This window comes from Ambystoma mexicanum, chromosome 9 (genome assembly GCF_040938575.1).
Source record: "Ambystoma mexicanum isolate Mex_15411 chromosome 9, UKY_AmexF1_1, whole genome shotgun sequence".
NCBI lineage: Eukaryota > Metazoa > Chordata > Amphibia > Caudata > Ambystomatidae > Ambystoma > Ambystoma mexicanum.
Window position 1 is genome coordinate 594,812,147 of NC_090931.1, and position 19,257 is coordinate 594,831,403.

Genomic DNA, 19,257 nt, shown 5'->3' on the forward strand with positions numbered 1-19,257 from the left:
GTGCTGCGCAACCTCTTCGCTTTAAGGTGAGCCTGGTGAGGAGGTACAAGATTATTTCTGTTGATCCTTGCCACTACCTGTGGTTGTGCATGTGTGTACTATGTAGTCGTTATTCATGAGCATGTGAATCCATGCCAGACCCCATGCTGGAGAAAGAACAAGTTACTTACCTCTTACTGTTGTTCTCCAGCATGGGTCTGGCATAGATTCACATGCGAACCCTCCCGCCTTCCCCTCTGCGGCTCTTCTCTTGGTCCTACTGCCACTTTTACGTGCTACCAAATCTGAAGATTGCTGCCAGAGGAGGAGCGTAGGTAGAGGGCAGTCATTGGCTGGGGGCAGTATGACCCAGAGCTCAGTGATTGGTTGTTAGGAGAAAGACCGTTCAGAAATTAAACTGAAACTGAGTTTTACTTTTACATAGGATTCCCAGCCTGACGACTGGGAATATTCATGCGCATGTGAATCCATGCCAGACCCATGCTGGAGAACAACAGTTACAGGAAAGTAACATGTTACTTCCCTCCCCTTTCTCTCCTCATTCCATGTTACGCTGATGACACCCAACTCCTCTTCAGGCTACCCTCAGCCACCTCCTCTCCCTCTCTCATCCCCGACTGCCTTACTGCCATTCTAGATTGGTGTTCCGCCAATGATCTGAGATCCTCCTCATCGGCACACCTTCTCCATCCTTTTCCCCTCCCTCTCTGGCCAACCTCACTTGGCCCTCCTCCTACACTCACCTGCAAGGCTAAGAATCTTGGTGTAATCTTTGATTCCACACTTTCCTTCTCCACCCACATCGCTGATGTCTCTAAAAAAATCAAACTTCCTACTGCACCTCCTCAGAGGTACTCTACCCTTCCTCTCCTTCCCCTAGAAGCTGTCTGCCAAGTTCTAGTTCTCAATAGGTTGGGCAATTGTAACAGCCTTTTTCTAAACCTACCTGGCTCTACCCTCTGCCCACTGCAACGAATCCAGAACAGAACTGCAAGACTTTTCCTTGGCCTCAAGGCCTGGGATCGTATCTCTCCAGCTCTGAAATCTCTCCATTGGCTCCCAGTGGACGCAAAAGATTAAATTCAAAACCCTCTGCATTGTCCACAAGGCCTTCTGGGGCCTGGGTCCAAAATACCTTCAGCTATCCCTCCTCAAATACCTCCCCTCCCGAGCTCTTCGCTCCTCTTCCTCGAACTCCCTCAGGGTCTTGTGTTTTTCAAAGAAACGAGCTGGGAGTAGATCTGTCTTCAGCTGGTGCCTCCCTCTGGAACAGCCTCCATGCCACTCTAAAACTTGAGGACAACCATCTACGGTTCTGCAAACACCTCAAGACCTTCCTCTTTGCTTCTGCCTTCGCCCGCCCTCTCCCCTGCTGATCTGTTATCTTCTGGCACTGTGCACCTGGCCACCCTCTGTCTGCCGGGCCCAGGAACTTGCTCAGCCTGCCCCCATCCTGCACTGCCTCCGGGCCACCCCTTGCACTGTGGTCTGTATCTGTACCCATACAGTGTCACTTTCTTGTGTGCACTTATCAGACCTACCCTGTCTGCTTCCTTAAATCCAGCACTTGCTGGCTGCACTACCACTGTTTGCTGCCTTTATTATTTGTTATTATTCATCTGTTTCTACTTTGCTCCGCACTTTCCACTTCTCCCCCTCACATGCACTTTTCCCCTCCCCATCTCCTATGCACTTGCGTGTTCTCAATGTCACTGGGCCTAGTAAGATCTATGTTTTGTTCTCCCCTGTTCCCTTCCCTTGCCTTGTCGCGCTCTGAAACACTTCTTGTACGAGCGCGATATAAATAAAATATCATTATCATTATCTCTGACTGTAATCATTATGTGAACTATGCTAACTTTATATACCCAAGGTTTAACCTACCTTGTATATCTAAATGCGATTATATGTTGATCACTATGCCAACATCGCCCACACAATGTCTCACAAATGCTACACAATGCCTCACCAACTATCTCACAATCGAAATGTAATGCACTCACAATTTTGCATTAATTGTCTCAAAATTAAAATAAAATATTGCACTCAACCTTGATAAATATCCTCAATAATAATTAAGAAACCGTTAATAACTAGGATCTATGAATGACAATTATTGAGCAAGCTCAAGGTATGCAGATACAAACCTTATTTTTAAGATAAGTCTGAGAAAAAAATCCATTGCAACAAAAAATGACTTACCATAAGTAATTTAGTTCATGATGGATTAGTACTTACTCCCATGGACTCCACATTGCCTCTCCAACTACCCCGCTCATTACGGATAACTCGTACGCCTTTTTCAGTTCTGCAGTTCTTCAGCCACTGAATGCATGCATAAACTGACATAACATAACATGGGTGCAGTGTCTGCTTAACATTTAGACCACCCATGATGTCCCATCTGTGGCTGTGGGTGCTGTACAGAGCTAATGTGTGGACCCTGTGAGGGGTCAGAAATGTGAGGCGGACAACGTTGTAAAGAGTTTTCAACTTTAGCCATTTTATTAAATAGAAAAGGTTTCATAAATGCCTCACTATCCTTATCCTGATGAAAATGTCCCTGCCTAAAGTAAACTAAACGAAACACTGTAACAAAAGGATATCTGACCCTCACACTTTTACAACAAATAAAGCAATAAGGAAATATATGGCAATTCAATTCAACAACACAACATATGATTTGATTCACAATATATTCAATGTCTCTTATAACCTATGTGAAATTTCCTTCCTTAGATTTCAACCAGGGGTTTCTCCACAGTTCAAAGACAGCAAGGAAATAAGTTTTAACACAAAGTTCTAATACAGTTTCAAGGTTTTGTATAAAGTTCCACGGCTTCAATAAAGTATCTCCAGAAATTAGAATTTCCCACTCATCCTGGAATAAGAAGAGTCTCCGATTGTGTTTCCTCCCATAAGCAACAACGAATGTCTTTTGTCAGGATAATGTCACACTTTTGGGATTTAAAAATAAATAAACTCTTCCCACTCCTCCTGGAGTAAGAACTAGGTTCACCTTTGTAGTAACAGCAAATGTCTTTCAGGAAGAATTATATCTTTTCTTTAGGTTTTCACAAGACACAAATCAGTATGAGCTGTTTCTGGTAGAACCACAGTCCAGCACTTGTATCAACTACTACCTGTTTTATACCTCTGGCAGACTCTTTTTGGGCAATGCCTTTTGCCCTGCAGGTTTACTCGCCTGCCCGTCGACTACTTCAAGAACAGAAAAGTGCTTCAGTGGTAACTTCCAACTTAGTGTAACAACAACTTCATTGTATTTCTTCAGCATCAAACTTTAAACATATTGTTGGGGAAACAAGAAACCACATTTGTGCTCTTCTTGGCAGCTAAGCTCCTCTCCCTCTGGATAATCTACTCCAGAAGGGCAGCTTGTTTGCCACCTTTCTTTCCCGTCTGTCTAAACAACCAAATTCTGTTCACAAGATAGTCTCTTTTCTTCTACCTTGCCTTTGGCAATGTTGGTTGTTATAATTGGTAGATTTGTATTTTGTAACACGCAAGCAGTAAGCTCTATAGTAATTAAGCTTCTTAAAATTCCCCTCTGGCCTGGAGTACTGGTTGTTACTCTGGTTTTGCTGTTTTGTTATAACCTCTTGGCTTTCCTGTGGGTTTTTTGGGCTTTCCACACACTCTCATGCGCTTATGTATAGTCACTTGCTTTTAACAGGCTTAACTTTTATTGGTTTTGTATATTTCGGTATTCAAAATCACTTCTATTGTCGCTTTCACTCACTTGCAAGTGAAGCAGCCTGCTGTGAAACATGGGCAGCTTTGGAGCGCTCCGGAGTCAATTGCAAGCTGTGAACTCACTGGGTAAGTCCCTCGTTTACGCTCTTCTCAGTGTTCGCAGGTCTTCAGGGCTTGTGCCTTCTTGCAGTAATCGGACAGCCTCCTTTGGTCCTCCTCTGCTTACACCACCGACGATTGGAGCCTTCTCTTCTCCGGAGAGGGTCAGGTGCAACCTATCCACTTTGATCCTCAAAAGAGGAGACACTTGGCTACTGCTGCTTCCCGCTGCGTGAAGTATGCACAACGAAATATCATTGCTTCCCGTTGCGTGACCTCTGCAATATGGAGAGTCGCAGGCAAAGACTCTCTCACGATCCGCCATGGCTTTTGGCGTTTCAGTGGTGCCAGTGTCTTCTCTCGCCTCAGGCTTCCCTCTCATCTGCAACCATGGCTCGCATTGCTTCTTCCTCTTCCACATTTCTACCTCCCCCTCTCTCTCTCCTCCTCTTTCTCTAATGATGACACCTCAGGGGGCTTTTTAAGCCTCTCAGTCCCCTACAGGTGTAGGTCATTTACACCAATTAAGAGATTACTCCCACAGTAGTGATCCTCTTTATCCCTCTTCCTCCCACTACTGAGGGAATTATGAGACTTGAAATTCCTGGCAACTAAGTTCATTTTTCTCCAGCATGGGGTCTGGCATGGATTCACATGCTCATGAATATTCCCCGTCGTCAGGCTGGGAATCCTCGGTAAAGAAAAATCAGTTTCTGATCTGTCTTTCGTAGTAGTAACCAATCACTGATCTCTGCGTCATACTGACCACAGCCAATGACTGCCATCTCCCTAAGCCCCGCCTCTGGCAGCCATCTTCAGATTTTTACCACACGTTCAAGTGTTGGGATCCTCGTGCTATTGCTCTCGAGCTTTAGTGCTTTTTTCGCGCTTTTTCTTAGAAAAATGTTCTCGTTTTCGGTCAAAAGAGCCTCAAGCTCCACCGTTTCTTTATCCGATCAACGGGGACCCGTGTTGGATTCTTCTACGCCCCTCAAGGATGAAGATTTCGTCGAGCCACGCTTTTGGAGGACTCCAGAAGTTTCTCAGGCCCATCTAGATCATGGCCCAGGAGAAGGGAAGCTCGACGCCCGGAAAGCTGTTCAGGGTCTGCCCTGAATGCAAGCTTCAGAATGTCTTTAAGGAGGACGAACACTCCCTTTGCCTCTACTGCCTGCATGAGGACAAGACGCACGTGGAGAAGGACTGTGCGTTTTGCGGCAATATGTCGGAGCGGACCATGAAGGACCGCCAACTGCGTCTCGCCAACTGGCTGGAAGGGAAGAGCACGTCAGGCGAGAAGAAGAAGAAGTCGGAGCGGTCTTCTAAGACCTTTGAGGGCGCCCCGGCGACGGGGGTCCAACAGAAAGCCAAGCACCGCGAGTCCGCTGGCACCGGGAGCGCCGAACGGTCGGGCTCTACGGGCGCCAGGCAGGGCGCATCCTCCCCGGCGCCATCAACCACGAGCCAACGCTCTGGCTTGGGTAAGAGGAAGGCCGAGCACCTGGCGAAGCTCCTGGAGAGATCCCGGTCAAGCTCGAAGGCCCCATCGGAGGGGGAGCGAGGCGGTGACCCTCCCCCCCAAGCAGAAGGCGGTGAGCGCACCTAAGGTGGTGAAAGCCTTGATCCACCCGGCCAAGGCCTCTATCGAGACAGTCGCGGTGGCCCTGACTCAGCCTGTGGAAGCTACACCAGTGGTGGCGACCTCGGGGCCCAGAGTCTCCCTGCCACCGCGGAGGGAGTCCTCTTTCATGCCCATCGACAGGACCCCCGTGAAACCTCCGACGGAGAAGAAAAAGGGGGGGCAGGAGGTCGTCGTGGATTCGGCCTCAACCTCTGAGGAGGAGCTGATGGAAGTCTTAAGCCACGGCGTTGGCGTGGAAGAAGACCCGCCCGTCGGGAGGGACCCTGACATAGGAGACGACGAAAACGTCGAGGGTGCCGACGGGGCTCCTGACCGCCCGTCGGAATCCCCTCAACCAGTGCCGCAAGACAACTCAGTGGCCATTTTGTTGGCTATACAGTCCTTATGCTCGGAGATAAGGATGAGATTGCCGTTACCACCAATGGAGAAACCGCTCCTGACGGGGGACCCGGAGCCAGGCCCTTCTGGGAGCCCTCCTCCTAAGAGAAGATGGATTCATCCTCCACCTCCTTTTCAACCATCGCACCCTGATCAGCCCTCCTCCCCGTCCATGACCCGTGGGGATGATACGGGGACTGACACGGCCGCGACGTGTACAGACGACGAGGTTTACGACGAGGATCTCCCGTCGTCACCTCCTCCCCGGGCTTCCCAGCCCGACGAGATTGGATCGTTTCATGCCATGATCGCCAGGGCATCCAAGCTTTTCCAGCTCTGCCCGGAAGAGAAGAAGAAGGAAGGTTTCCTTTATCAACGGCGCGAGACCAAGAGGAAGACGGTCCTCGCTGTACCTCTACTGGACGATATCTGCGATGAGGGTCTCGCCCTCCTCAAGAACCCATCCACAACGCCTGCGAGAAGGGATCGGTACGAGAAGAAGTACCGGGTCCCGGACGCGGCCCCCTTGTGCCTTTGGGCACAGGCAACCCCGGACTCGGTTGTCTCCGCGGCAGCCAGGAAGAAAGCGGGGCGGGGGTCTCGGCCTCTACGTCAACCTCCCCGCCGGACGGCGAGGGAAAGAAATTGGACGCGATGGTACGTAGAGTCATCTCATTGGCAGCGACGACGATTAAGGCTGCCAGCGCCTTGGCTATCGTAGCCCGCTACGACAGGGAGTTGTGGTACAAAATCGCCCCCCTGCTGGACTTCTTACCAGACGACAAGAGGGCGGAGGCCCTAGAGATCTTGCAGGAAGGAGAAGTGGCGTCGGACCACGCCATTACAATAGCGACGGACATCGCTGACACTGGATTTCGCCAGTTGGGTAACGACGTGTGCCTTAGACGGCGTGGATGGCTCAAGGCAACTGACTTCCGTCAGGACGTGCAGACCAGAGTCTTGGACATGCCGTTCGACGGGAGCAGCCTGTTTGGGAAAACAGTGGACGATTCCCTACAAGCCATCAAGACGGACACGGAGACGGCCCGGGCTCTTGGTGTTCTCCAGCAACGACGGCCGCCCTTTCGGAGCGGCGGAGGCTAGCAGGGTGCCTCCAAAGGTTCCGGCAGCGGATTTTCCACCTATCGTCAAGCGGCCCGTTCGTCGTCACAGGAAGCCTACAGGGGACGAGGCAAGTCGGGCGGACCCCGCCGTCATCGCCAAGGAGGACAAGGCGGCAAAGCCTCGTCGAAGCAGGACTGAACCGGCCGTGGGGTCGGGCCCCCACCGAAGCACCCCGGTGGGAAGCCGGCTGGCGAGCTTCGTCAGCGTGTGGGAGTTCATCTCCACCGACCGTTGGGTGCTGGACGCCCTGGCCCAGGGTCACGCGCTCGAGTTTCTAAAGAAGTGCCCGCGCGCCCCCCCCCCGTGGCCAGGAAGGAACATCACATCCCTCAACTTCTCTTGGAGGTAAAGGCGATGCTCAAGAAAGGCGCCATCGAGCTTGTCCCAAAGAGGCTTCGGGGGTCCGGAGTTTACTCAAGATACTTCCTCGTGAAGAAGAAGACGGGAGGATGGCGTCCCATCCTGGACCTACGACGACTGAACAAATTCATCAAGGCACAGAAGTTCCGAATGGTCACCCTCCAGCACGTCCTAGGTCAACTGGAGGAGGGCGATTTCCTGTCGTCGTTGGATTTGGAGGATGCCTACTTCCATATCCCCATCCTAAAGGGACACCGAAAGTTTCTCAGATTCGTGGTCCAAGGGCGTCACTACCAGTTCAGATCCCTTCCCTTCGGATTGAGGTCGGCACCCAGGGTGTTCACCAAGTGCCTCGCACCGGTGGTGACGCGGCTGCGCCTGGAGGGGATCCACGTCTACCCCTACCTGGACGACTGTCTCATCCGAGCAAAGACAAAGGAGCTCGCCGCTGAGCACACGGCGAGGACCGTCCAACTACTCACGGACCTGGGATTCTCCATAAACTATGCCAAGTCCCACCTGGGGCCCGCGCAAGACGCACTGTTTCTGGGAGCGAAGCTCGACACAGTGGCGCTTTTGGCCTCTCCGTCGGAGGAAAGGACGAGGGCCATCTTGGGCAAGGTGCAGCGGATGCTGGTTGCGGACGCGGCCAGGGTGAGGTCCATCAAGTCCCTCCTCGGAATGATGTCTTCTTGCATTTATCTCATCCGCCTGTGCAGGCTTCGGATGCGCCCGTTACAGGAGTTCCTGGACGCTCGCTGGATCCAGACGACGGGCAGCTTCAAGGACAGGATCACACTCGACGAGAGCTTCCGACGAGCGATCCGGTGGTGGGACACCCGCGCGCATCTGACAGCGGGCATGGACTTCCAGACCCCGGGCCACCAGAAGACAGTGACCACGGATGCCTCCCTGGAAGGGTGGGGAGCGCACACCGAAAATCTGCACGCGAGAGGCCTTTGGCTTCCGACGGAGAAGTCCCTCCATATCAACGTCCTGGAGCTCCGTGCAGTGTTTTGGGCCCTCAGGTCCTTTCTTCCGTCCCTCAAGGGCAAGGTGGTGAGGATCTTCACCGACAACACCACCACCATGTTCTACATCAGGAAGCAGGGCGGTACCAGATCCCCAGCCCTGTCCAAGGAGGCGCAGGATCTGTGGCATTGGGCCGTCGCCCAAGGGATGTTTCTGGTGCCGTTTCATCTGGCAGGAATAAAAAACACCATCGTCGACTCGCTCAGCAGAGAGCTGCGCTCGTGCCACAAGCGGGAACTACGACAGGATCTAGTGGACCGCCTCTTCCGATGGTGGGGCACACCCCAGATCGATCTGTACGCGACGGCGACGAACTCCAATTGCCGGAGGTTCGCCAGCAGGTTTCCCCAGCCGAGGAGCATGGGCGATGCTTTCTCGTTCCCCTGGGAGGGCCTGTTCCTATATGCGTTCCCTCCTTTGCCGCTGCCGATCCGGCTCATCAACCAGCTCAAGAGGTCACGGTGCAGGATGATCCTTGTCACACCTGCGTGGCCGAGGCAGATATGGTTCCCGGACCTTCTGGACTTGTCAGCGTCCCCGTCAATCAAGCTGCCAGTGGACGCGGATCTTCTCTCCAGGGAAGGAGGCGCCATCCTCCATCACGACCCGAAGTCGCTGAACTTGCAGGCCTGGCTCCTGCAGCGTTAGTTTGGAGGCTACGACATACCGGCCGACTGCAGAGAGGTTCTTGCAAAGGCCAGGGCGTCCTCAACTCTTAAATGCTACGGACACAAATGGAAGAGGTTCTCTGTCTGGTGCCAGGCACAGAAGATTAACCCTCTACGGATTACGGCTCCTCAAGTACTGCCGTACCTGCTGATGCTGGCCAAGGCTGGACTGGCGCACGCTTCCATCAAGATTCATCTTGCTGCGATCTCCCAATACACCAGAACCACGGGACGGACGTCTTTGTGGTCTCATCGTCTGGTGAAAGAATTCATGAAGGGACTGTTCAGATAGTTCCCGCCGGTGAAGGCCCCGGCCCCGGCGTGGGAGCTCAACGTGGTGCTGACCAAGCTCATGGGACTTCCGTTCGAGCCTCTGCACTCAGCTCCGTTGAAATTCTTGTCGTGGAAAACAGCGTTTCTTGTGGCCATCACCTCCGCACGACGGGTGGGAGAGATCCAGGCCCTTTCCTGCAAGCCCCCGTACTTGACCTTTCACGACACGAGGGTAGTGCTCAGGACGCACCCCTCCTTCATGCCCAAGGTGCCGTCGGACTTCCACCTCAACGAACCCCTGGTGTTGCCTGTTTTCTTCCCGTCGCCTTTGTCGCCGGCTGAAAGGACCTTGCACTCGCTGGATGTGGCTAGAGCGCTGAAGTTCTACGTGGACCGCACGAAGAGTTTTCGGAAGACGTCACAACTTTTTGTGAACTTTGGACCTGTCAATCAGGGGAAGGCTCTCTCGAAGGCTTCCATTTCCAGATGGCTCTCCGGCTGTATCATGTACTGTCACAGGTTGGCAAACCGACCGCTGCCTGGCTGTCCGAGAGCCCATTCCACCAGTGCGATCGCAGCTACCACGGCGTTCCTATCTGGTGTGCCCCTGCTGGACATCTGCAGGCCTGCTACGTGGAGGTCGACGCACACGAAATTCTACTGCGTCGATCGGGATTCCAGGGAGGAGTCCAGGCTCGGCCAAGCAGTGCTGCGCAACCTGTTTGCCTAAGGTGAGCCTGGTGAGGAGGTAAGAATTGCTTAATGTTGAGTTTTGGATGTAATGCTTAATGTTGAGCCTTTGCCACCTCCCGTGGTTGTGCATGTGTGTACTGCTATGTATTCTTTTATTCATGAGCATGTGAATCCATGCCAGACCCCATGCTGGAGAAGGAACAAGTTACTTACCTGTAACTGTTGTTCTCCAGCATGGGTCTGGCATGTGTGTACTGTGGCATGTGTGTACTGCTATGTATTCTTTTATTCATGAGCATGTGAATCCATGCCAGACCCCGTGCTGGAGAAGGAACAAGTTACTTACCTGTAACTGTTGTTCTCCAGCATGGGTCTGGCATGGATTCGCATGCGAACCCTCCCGCCTACCCCTCTGCGGCTCTTCACTTGGTCATACTGCCACTTCACGTGCTACCAAATCTGAAGATGGCTGCCAGAGGCGGGGCTTAGGGAGATGGCAGTCATTGGCTGTGGTCAGAATGACGCAGAGATCAGTGATTGGTTACTACTACGAAAGACAGATCAGAAACGAACCTGATACTGATTTTTCTTTACCGAGGATTCCCAGCCTGACGACGGGGAATATTCATGAGCATGTGAATCCATGCCAGACCCATGCTGGAGAACAACAGTTACAGGTAAGTAACTTGTTCCTTCTGGCAGACATACTCAGCAGACTCCCTCCCCCCTTCCTGTAGAGCACAAATGGCGGCTACAAGAGGACATTTAACTCAATATCTTTGCAGAATGGTACTTCCCAGAGATTGACTTGTTTGCCACTCTGGAAAACTCCCAATGCCCAGGCTACACCTCCAGATACCCACAGAACCGCTCCGAGGAGAACAGTCTGTGGATAACATGGTCCGGAAGATTTGTCTACGCTTCCCCCCCCCCCAGTTCCCCTCCTCAACAGAATAGTGCACAAGATGTACCAGTAACCATTCACAATGATCCTAGTGGCCCCTATGTGGGCCCGCAAATCTTCGTTCTCCCATCTCATGACAATGTCAGTCTCACCCCCCAGGAAACTGCCATGCCCTTACAACATGCTGTCCCAAGATCAGGGAGTGACACTACATCCATGCCCCGGAATAGTCAATTTAGCAGCCTCGCTCCTGAAGTCATAGAGTTTGGGCACCTTCAGCTCCCTCAGAGGTGCATGAACATACTCTGAGAGGCACGGAAACCTACCACCAGACATTGCTATTCCAGTAAATGGAAGCGCTTAGTTACCTGGTGTAATACCAAGGGCATCAATCCTTGATTGCTCTCCTAAAGACATCATCCTTTACCTAACTCACCTGTCGGGTTCAGGACTGGTTTTCAATTCTCTTAAGGTCCACTTAGCCGCTCTCTGCGTACACCACGTCCCAGAGCAAGTTTTTGTGGTGGAAAATTCCTGTGATTAAAGCTTTTATGGTGGGGGTAAAGAGACTTCACCCCCCTTTCTCCAACCCAGCTCCCAGGTCGGACCTGAATGTTGTCCTTACCAGACTAATGGGAACTCCCTTTGAACCATTTCACAAGGCTAGCCTTAAGGCACTCCTCTACAAGACTGCCTTCCTAGTGGCCATCACCTATGTAAGAGTTGGTGAACTGCAGGCCCTTTCAGTTCAGGACCCCTTTGTTACGATTTACAAGGACAAGGTGGTTTTGCACACGCACCCACGCTTTGCGCCAAAATTAGTCCCAAAGTTCCAATTGAACCAGTCCATCGAACTGTCACCTTCTTGCAAAGCCCAACTAACGTGGCAGAAAGGAGCCTCCATACACTAGATGCGAGGAGAGCACTGATTTACTATCTGGAAAAAACAAAGCCACTAAGGAAAACAAACCGGTGTTTTTTGTTTGTGGCAGCTGGTAGAGAAGGGGACCCTGTCTCTAAATCAGCTATTTCCTGGTGGATTGTAAATTGCATCACACTGTGTTACACTCTTGCCAAGAGAGATCTACCCTTCACGCCTAGAGCTCATTCGACTCTGGGCACGGGTGCTACCATAGCATTCATTGCAAATGTTCCTCTAGATTCCATTTGCAAAGCAGCAACCTGCAGTTCTCTTCACACCTTTACATAACACTACTGCCTAGATACGCACTCTAGGTCTGATTCTCAGGAAGGACGAGCAGTACTAAGACCTCTCTTTGCTACTGTTCCTTCACACACGCTGCTACTGTTAGGAAAGATCTCTCTGCTGCACCTTTCCTTCCATCTTAATGGAACCCCCTCCACCCACCAACTTTTTGCTTTCATTTTTGAATCTGACCAGTACTTTTTGCAGTGGAGTGAAGCCTTAAGCTTCACTACACTGGCTTTTGCTCATATCTCATGGGGAAACTGACATGTCGTTCAGGCTGTTGGCACTGGGAAACATTGTTTCCCTTAGTAGAGTTACTGTGTTACTACTTTTGGTTACTTTTGTATCACTTGTGGTAACTTTTTATCATTGTACAATGCAGCTTATAATGTAGTACAATGGGGTACATTTTTGTTTTGCCCTAGACTAATGCTCAGAGGATTTTTGTTTACTCTGTGTGCTAAAAGGATAAGCTGGTGGCAGCAGTGACTTTTTCCCACTTTTGGGGACATAGCCTTACCACGTTTACTGCGTTTGGCTACTAACTGTGGCTACTGGTCAAACATGGCCGTGCCACGAGATTATTCGCTTGTACTTTTGACATATTGTCATTAGCCTTCTTCCTGGCATGAGAGGCCCGGAAAATCCTTATAAGGACTTCCAGTGCCTGGGAAAGCAGATGCTTTTGGCGGGCTGCTAGAGGGCTGTGTGTTTGCTGGCAGGGTCTGGGCTGGGACTGTCCGGTCCCAGTCCACAAACTGGTTTCGGTGTGTCTGTGTTGTATGCATGAATGTTCCCGCAAGTGGTCCTAATTGGGGGGGGGGTGTGTGCGCTAGTCCTGGTCCTGTCATTGGCTGGTGAGGGCAGCAGCTCTGATCTGTCTTTAGGATAAGAAGAGGACGCCTGACCCATTCAGAGGTCCTGAAGGAGCCAAGAATCCTATCCAGCTGCGAGACCCGCAAAGAAACCTGAGACTTCACTGAGACTTCACTGAAGGAGGCCTGGTGACCAACTTCTTCTTCTGTCCTGGAGGAGCCTTGTCTTGCTCGTGATCTTTAGCATTCTTGCGAAGGAACTGTGTACCCTGGAGTAGATGTACTATCCATTCCCTACGTCTGCTCGGTGCCCTGCCTAAGAGAGCCTTCTGTGTCCTACCATCGAAGGGACCCGAGATAGGAGGAAAAGTCTGACCATGGCTGCAGAGTCCCTTTGCGTTGCTGTGCTGCGGTGACCACCGTACGAAATCACTTACCTAACCCTGGTCCAGTCCTGAGAGGGGGGTCCTACATCGAGTTTTGCTGCAATCTTCCATCGAGAGTCCTTGCAACAGTGAAACACACCAACCTGAGATCAGCTCGAACCTGCAACCCCTGTGAATGGAGTACTGCGACTTTTGGTGGGAAAAGCAACCTCGGACCCTCTTCCTTTGTCCTGCCATGTCTGGGGAAGAATCGTTTTACGGGGGGGTAAGTTACAGAGCTTCTTACCTACCCCTATACTCCCCTTATAAGTCAATGGGCTTATAATAAGCCTTTATTGTAACACTTTTGACTTTGCCATTACTTGCTTGCGCAAGACCTCTGAAAGTCGGGGCTACTTTTGGTAGTTAGCTTAACTCGTACCCTAACCACAAGAACCCTTCACTGGACCCCAGAGACCCTACCTGCATTTTTTCCTGCATCGCAGATTCTGTGGAACATTTGCCTGAACTATTGAGCAAAAGGCCCCAGACAATTTAGGGCTGGACAATTTTTGGTGGGGATCATCTCTGTGGACCTTGAGTGCATAATACTAATCTAACCTTTCCTTTGCAGGAGTTTCTGATATGTATTATGCCCTATAACTGTCATGATCTCTGCTTCCAAAAGGCGCCAGTGGCACCAGGCTCATAAATATGCCCAGTCCCAGCGCTGGAAGCGCCGGGCTCATAATGCTTGGGTGGACTTACCTTCAGCAGACCATGCTGCTTACTTGCCTGCCAGTTGAGCCTCTGATCCTCTTCTGTTTGGAACTACTTTTCCTGTTGGGTGGGGCTGGAGCCACTCCCTAGATTCAGAACACTGGAACTCTTCTGGAAGGCAGGAACTCTTTTCTTACCAGGAACTCTTTTCTTACTTAGGCGTGGCTGTGGAAGGAGACACCTAAGCACTACAGGAGGCTATTTAAACCACACCCGGTGGATGAATCTTGCTTTGCGTTATTCTGCAACCTCTGCAGCAGAACGCTCATCGTGTCTTCTGCATCCGGTCCTGGGCCTAAGGAAAAAGGCTTACCATCCTGAATCCAGTCTTCAGCAACACCTATAAAGACAAGAAAGAACAGGTTAGCATTCCGGCATCTGAAAGGCAAAGGCTTACCTACTCTTTGTGCGCTCCGGAGGTCTTCACACTGCATTCCGGCATCTGAAAGACAAAATAAGGTGCGTTTAAAGACATTGGGGAACTTTAATACTCACGTGCCATTACTCCTTTCCACATCTAATCCAGTGGGTATTCCGGCACCCTGCAGCCGCTCCGAACTCGTACCTGCAAAATAAAAAGACAGAGCGCATAGTGAAGCAGGCAACAAGCGCTTACTTACGTGCTTCCAGGCGCTTCTATTCATCACACGGGCTCCATCTTCAACTCACTTCAGCCCGTCATCCGCCATCGCCGGAACCCTGCAAAACAAGAGACATCATTACTAAAGACTTTAAAGACATTTGAATGACTCGAAACTTACCGTTCGTGCAGTAAACGACGGACAGCAGTCCTCTGAAGTCAAGAGGCCTGCGCTACCTATCCAGTGAAGAAACTGGTTACAGCACCCTGCCCCGAGGCAGATGGAGAGCTCGGCATTCACTTACCTAAGGTGAGAGCGTTAACCTTTGGGGGTCTACGGGAGAGGAGAAGAGGAAAGAGATAGGGACACCCCAATAACCCCAGTTCATTAACCCCATATTTTCTATCTGCAGACATCTTACTCTACACGTCAGGCATACAGTGCACAGAGGTCCAGCCCAAAGAGCCAACCGGGTGCTGCACATCACCTTTGAAGATACGGTAGTCGCCCAGTCAAGACCGGCGCCTCTGCGAGAATCAGGTGAGCGTTACAATAACAAGTGAATGTATATATGTATCTATGTTTATTATGTGTATGTCTTGTGTGATAACTACTTGCTAGTAGTCATTTTTCATAGTGTGTTTTGGCCAATAAATAACTGCATTTTTATACATCCTAAGTGTAATCTGTGATTCCCATTTTGTGACCTCAATGTGGACCCCTTACAAGCTCAACACCTTTGAAGAACTGTGCCTAGACTGCCTGTCACTGCTGCCTGAACTGGTTTGGCTTCAGCTCCCCAGAGTTTTGTCCCTGTCACAATATGGGTTGGCCATCTATAAATCTGTCCACCAGGCCAGAGTATAGAAAATCAGTCCTAACAACCACCATCTCTGGGTACTGCTCACTAGTCTATGCACAGCATGTGACTCTAAGCAGATCCACAAGCATCGGAAGACATACATTACTCACCGTAATCGTATTTCTGAGGATTGTATCTGCTTAGATTCAGATGTGCCCACCCTTCCTCTACTCTTGGAGTAGAAGGAACATAGACTTCTTAAACCTTCTCTCTTCTGTACTCATGCATACTATAAGGCCCCCTCAAGGCAGAAAATAACAACCAGTGGGACCTTGACACGTGAGTGATTTTGGGTTCACTACACATCACGTTAGGGATAGTGTTAGTCACGCCATGTCGATATCCCTTTTGATCTTTGAAAAAAAGATGCAATACTCTGTGATTGCCACTAGATGTGGGACTAAATGCGCAGCATGTGAATCTAAGCAAATACAATCATCGGAAATACGATTACAGCGAGTAATGTATGTCATAAATCAGTTACCGGTTTAGTTTGAAAAGAGGAATGAGGTGCATTAAACTTTTGGTGATTATTATTTACAAACCTCTGTCCATTACCTTGTCTGACTTACTTAGCTCTATGGGTTTGAGATTGGGTTTTATTCACCTTCATACCATAGAGGCTTTGGCTGAATTTATCCACATTTAGGGGGTTCAACCAGCGGAATAGTTAGATTATTTTAGCAACAAGCAATTAATTATTTTGGCGTTTGTAATACTTCTTCCTTAAAGGAAGATAAATACTGTGCCTCACCCCGTGGTTTCCTCTCACCTCCCTAAGCCTTTTCTCCTCCCAGGTGATCCTCCCGCAGAGAACCAAGGCCAGGAAGCGTCTTACTTTCCCTGGCCACCTGGGAGGAGACCTAGGTAGGTATTTCATGAGGGATCCATAGGATTCATCACAGCCCCCTGGTGTCTAAGAACATTTGTGTAGCCAGACTGAAAAATATATTTCTAAGATGAGGAACCGCTAATTTTGAAATAGCATTATTAAAGGTAAGTGATTTATTGTACAATATCATTGCTTCATACTTTCTTCTTTGAGCATCAGTAGAGAGAACTTATAATGAAATTGTAGCTTGGGAGCAGTTCCGAGACATGCAATTTTGGTCTGAATTAATAAACGCATCCTTTGGGTTATGGGAAATGTCTTAGGAAATTGGACCACTAAGAGAAAGCTGAGATATTGAATGAATAAGAGGGTTTGGACGAATTGTAACCCCTGCTAAAGGGGATCTTTCTTAGAATTAACTTCAGAGCTGTGTTTTAATTGCAGCTGCTGCTCAGCCAGGAACAGAGATATTTAACCTGCCAGCAGTCACTACCTCAGGTAAGCTCCAACTTGCAAACATTTAAAGCTAAAACATGCTAAAAATGTCTGCACTTGCATATTGTTTAAATAGGGGTGGACATTTAATTCCCAAACTGTGTCTGGACCTATTTATATGTATAGCATTACAGTCTTTATTAAAGTTGCATTGCACAATTTGATAGTCTTGGTGGGTTTTGATTGGCTTGATAAAAGTATGTATGGCAATATACATGCATATAGATCAAGTTTATATTGCTTTTAAAGCTGAATCCTAATTTTCTGCATTCCGTTTGCGTTCATTATAATACTATTGAGAAAACCAAAAATATATTTCAATTATTAAACTGAAAGTATAATGAACTGGACGTGCAACATCAGGGGAATTGTGCAGTGGGTAGTGTTGTGTTTTGGATTTGTGGTTCATATATCTTTTCCTTGTTCATATAGGAAATAACTACAGAAAGTTTGACCAAAGTGAGTTGAATTTATCTATCTGGTCCTGTACTCTTTAGATTATTCCTCCCAGTGCCGTCAAACCTTTAACGACACTGCTTTTATCTAGATCCTGTTTTCTGTGTTTTTGGTTTTCTGTGAATAATTGTGGTATGAAAAACCTGTTGGGAGATGTCGAATTATAATTTCTTCATTTCAACAATTGTCTTCCAAACCTTTCATGTTTTAAAGTAGGGACCCATGTATATGTTTTATGTAGACATAAATGCTTACTAAGGCCATCCCTTTAAACAGGCAAGCTCAGATATTTCACTTTGCCTATGAAGCTGCGTTGGTGAGGAGCAGCCAGAGTTGTCAAAATAAATATAATCAAAACGTAGCCAACCATAGAAATGTAGCACCTCTGACTCACAAAGAGGCCCTCAAAGTGTTTGATATGGTTTAACTCACTTTCAACTCAACATCAGTTATCCGGCTAGGTCGTATATGAATAGCTTTCTCTAGCGAGGAGGGTGTAAGCACAGCTGATTGAGTTGGAGTAAATGAAACTGCAAAATGAAACGAAACCCAATATATTAGAAAAGGCAAAAGGGGCAAACAAAATATGGAAGAGGGGGAGATAGGAAAGGAAAAAGTGAGCTGGGTTGGAGGGAGTAATTATAGAAATTGAAGATGGGAGAGACGGAACGAAAAGGGGCATCAAAGAAAGGGTGCAAGGGAAAGAAAACTAAAAAAGAATGGAAAAAGAACACAAAAAAAATTGGGAAGAAAAGAATGAAAATTTGACGGGAAAGAAAGATGAACCGGTAGGAATGAAAGATGTAACAAAAGAGGGATAAAGAAAGATGGAATGTAAAGAAAGATACATTAGAACAGTGAAGAAAAGTAAAGGACTAGTACAGACCTGTGTCTATGCCTCTTCTGCTCTTTTTCACTGTGTGGTGATGGAATTGGAGACTTATGGGGATGTTTGTGGGGAATTTCCCCCAAGGGCAGCAGATAGTGTAGGCTCTGGTGCTGCTTATCTGAACACCCTGTTGTTATTTATCCTAAAATGAGAAGACTAAAGTTGGACTTTCTCCAGTTATAGTACAACATCATAGATTTCAGTTGTGATTTACGTTCTGTAAATCTTTTTATGGGTTCTAAGGAAAATCGATTTTGGCTTCCAGGAAGAATTCCCTACATTTAAACATCTAATGCGTCCTTTAAAAAGATGGCTTCACTTTGAAAGGACTGTGTATATAAATGGGGCAGATGTTAATTTAACATTTTCTCCCGGAACCGACTCAGCAACTATGTTGTTCCTACAGTGACCTTAAATCTCTTGTTAGTTTAGTAGTTGGCCTGTAAAAGCTATGTTTTATTATTAAAGTGTTGCATATTGCACAAACCTTGCTTGGAAGCATCTGAGCGCAGAAAAGCATAATACGCATATATAAAACTGTAATGATCAAAGCACAGAATTATTTAGGAGAAAAAAAGTAGGCTTGAGACGTTACAGAAAAAAAGTAACAATGATCGTGCAAAGTGGGAGGTCAAGAATTCCCAAATTAAGGTAGGGCCCACAACAAGAGATTGTTTAGGGGTTTGAGACATTGTAATTTTAGGAATATTAAGATGCAGATATATTTATTTTGTGTCAGTTTACATTACCCATTTTAAGGCAGTGCACCTGCATTATCTTTATTTTTTCTTCACTGAGCCCAGTGGGTGCACATTCTTTCAATGAGGTAGGCTGGCACTTGTGGCTTTTATGTTAAGTTATAATAGGTCATTGAGGGACTCCTGACTAGTATCCCAGTGATCATGGCACTGGCTGATGCACCCTGCTTGATCACAAATAGTCCCTTAGGACAGACCCTTCTTAATACAATCCCAGTTACAAAATACTGCTCTTTCCTTAAAGCCTCTTTTCTGAATGACGCCAAGTCATTGTGCATCATGATTCTTTCTCCTGATCAACATACCAGCTAAATCAAATTTTAATT

At 48.6% G+C, this 19,257-nt stretch overlaps 1 protein-coding gene across 7 annotated transcripts in view; it reads left to right on the forward strand.

Moving 5' to 3' along the window:
- The window catches only part of NCOR1 (nuclear receptor corepressor 1), a 2,268,409-nt gene that overhangs the window by 2,094,304 nt on the left and 154,848 nt on the right, over positions 1-19,257 (forward strand). For 5 of the 7 annotated variants that reach the window (XM_069615218.1, XM_069615222.1, XM_069615219.1 and 2 more), the window contains 2 exons: positions 16,778-16,831; positions 17,261-17,287. In XM_069615218.1, coding sequence (XP_069471319.1) covers positions 16,778-16,831; positions 17,261-17,287 — 81 coding nt within the window. The remainder of the gene's footprint in view (positions 1-16,777; positions 16,832-17,260; positions 17,288-19,257) is intronic. The other 2 variants (XM_069615220.1, XM_069615224.1) reach the window with 1 other exon arrangement.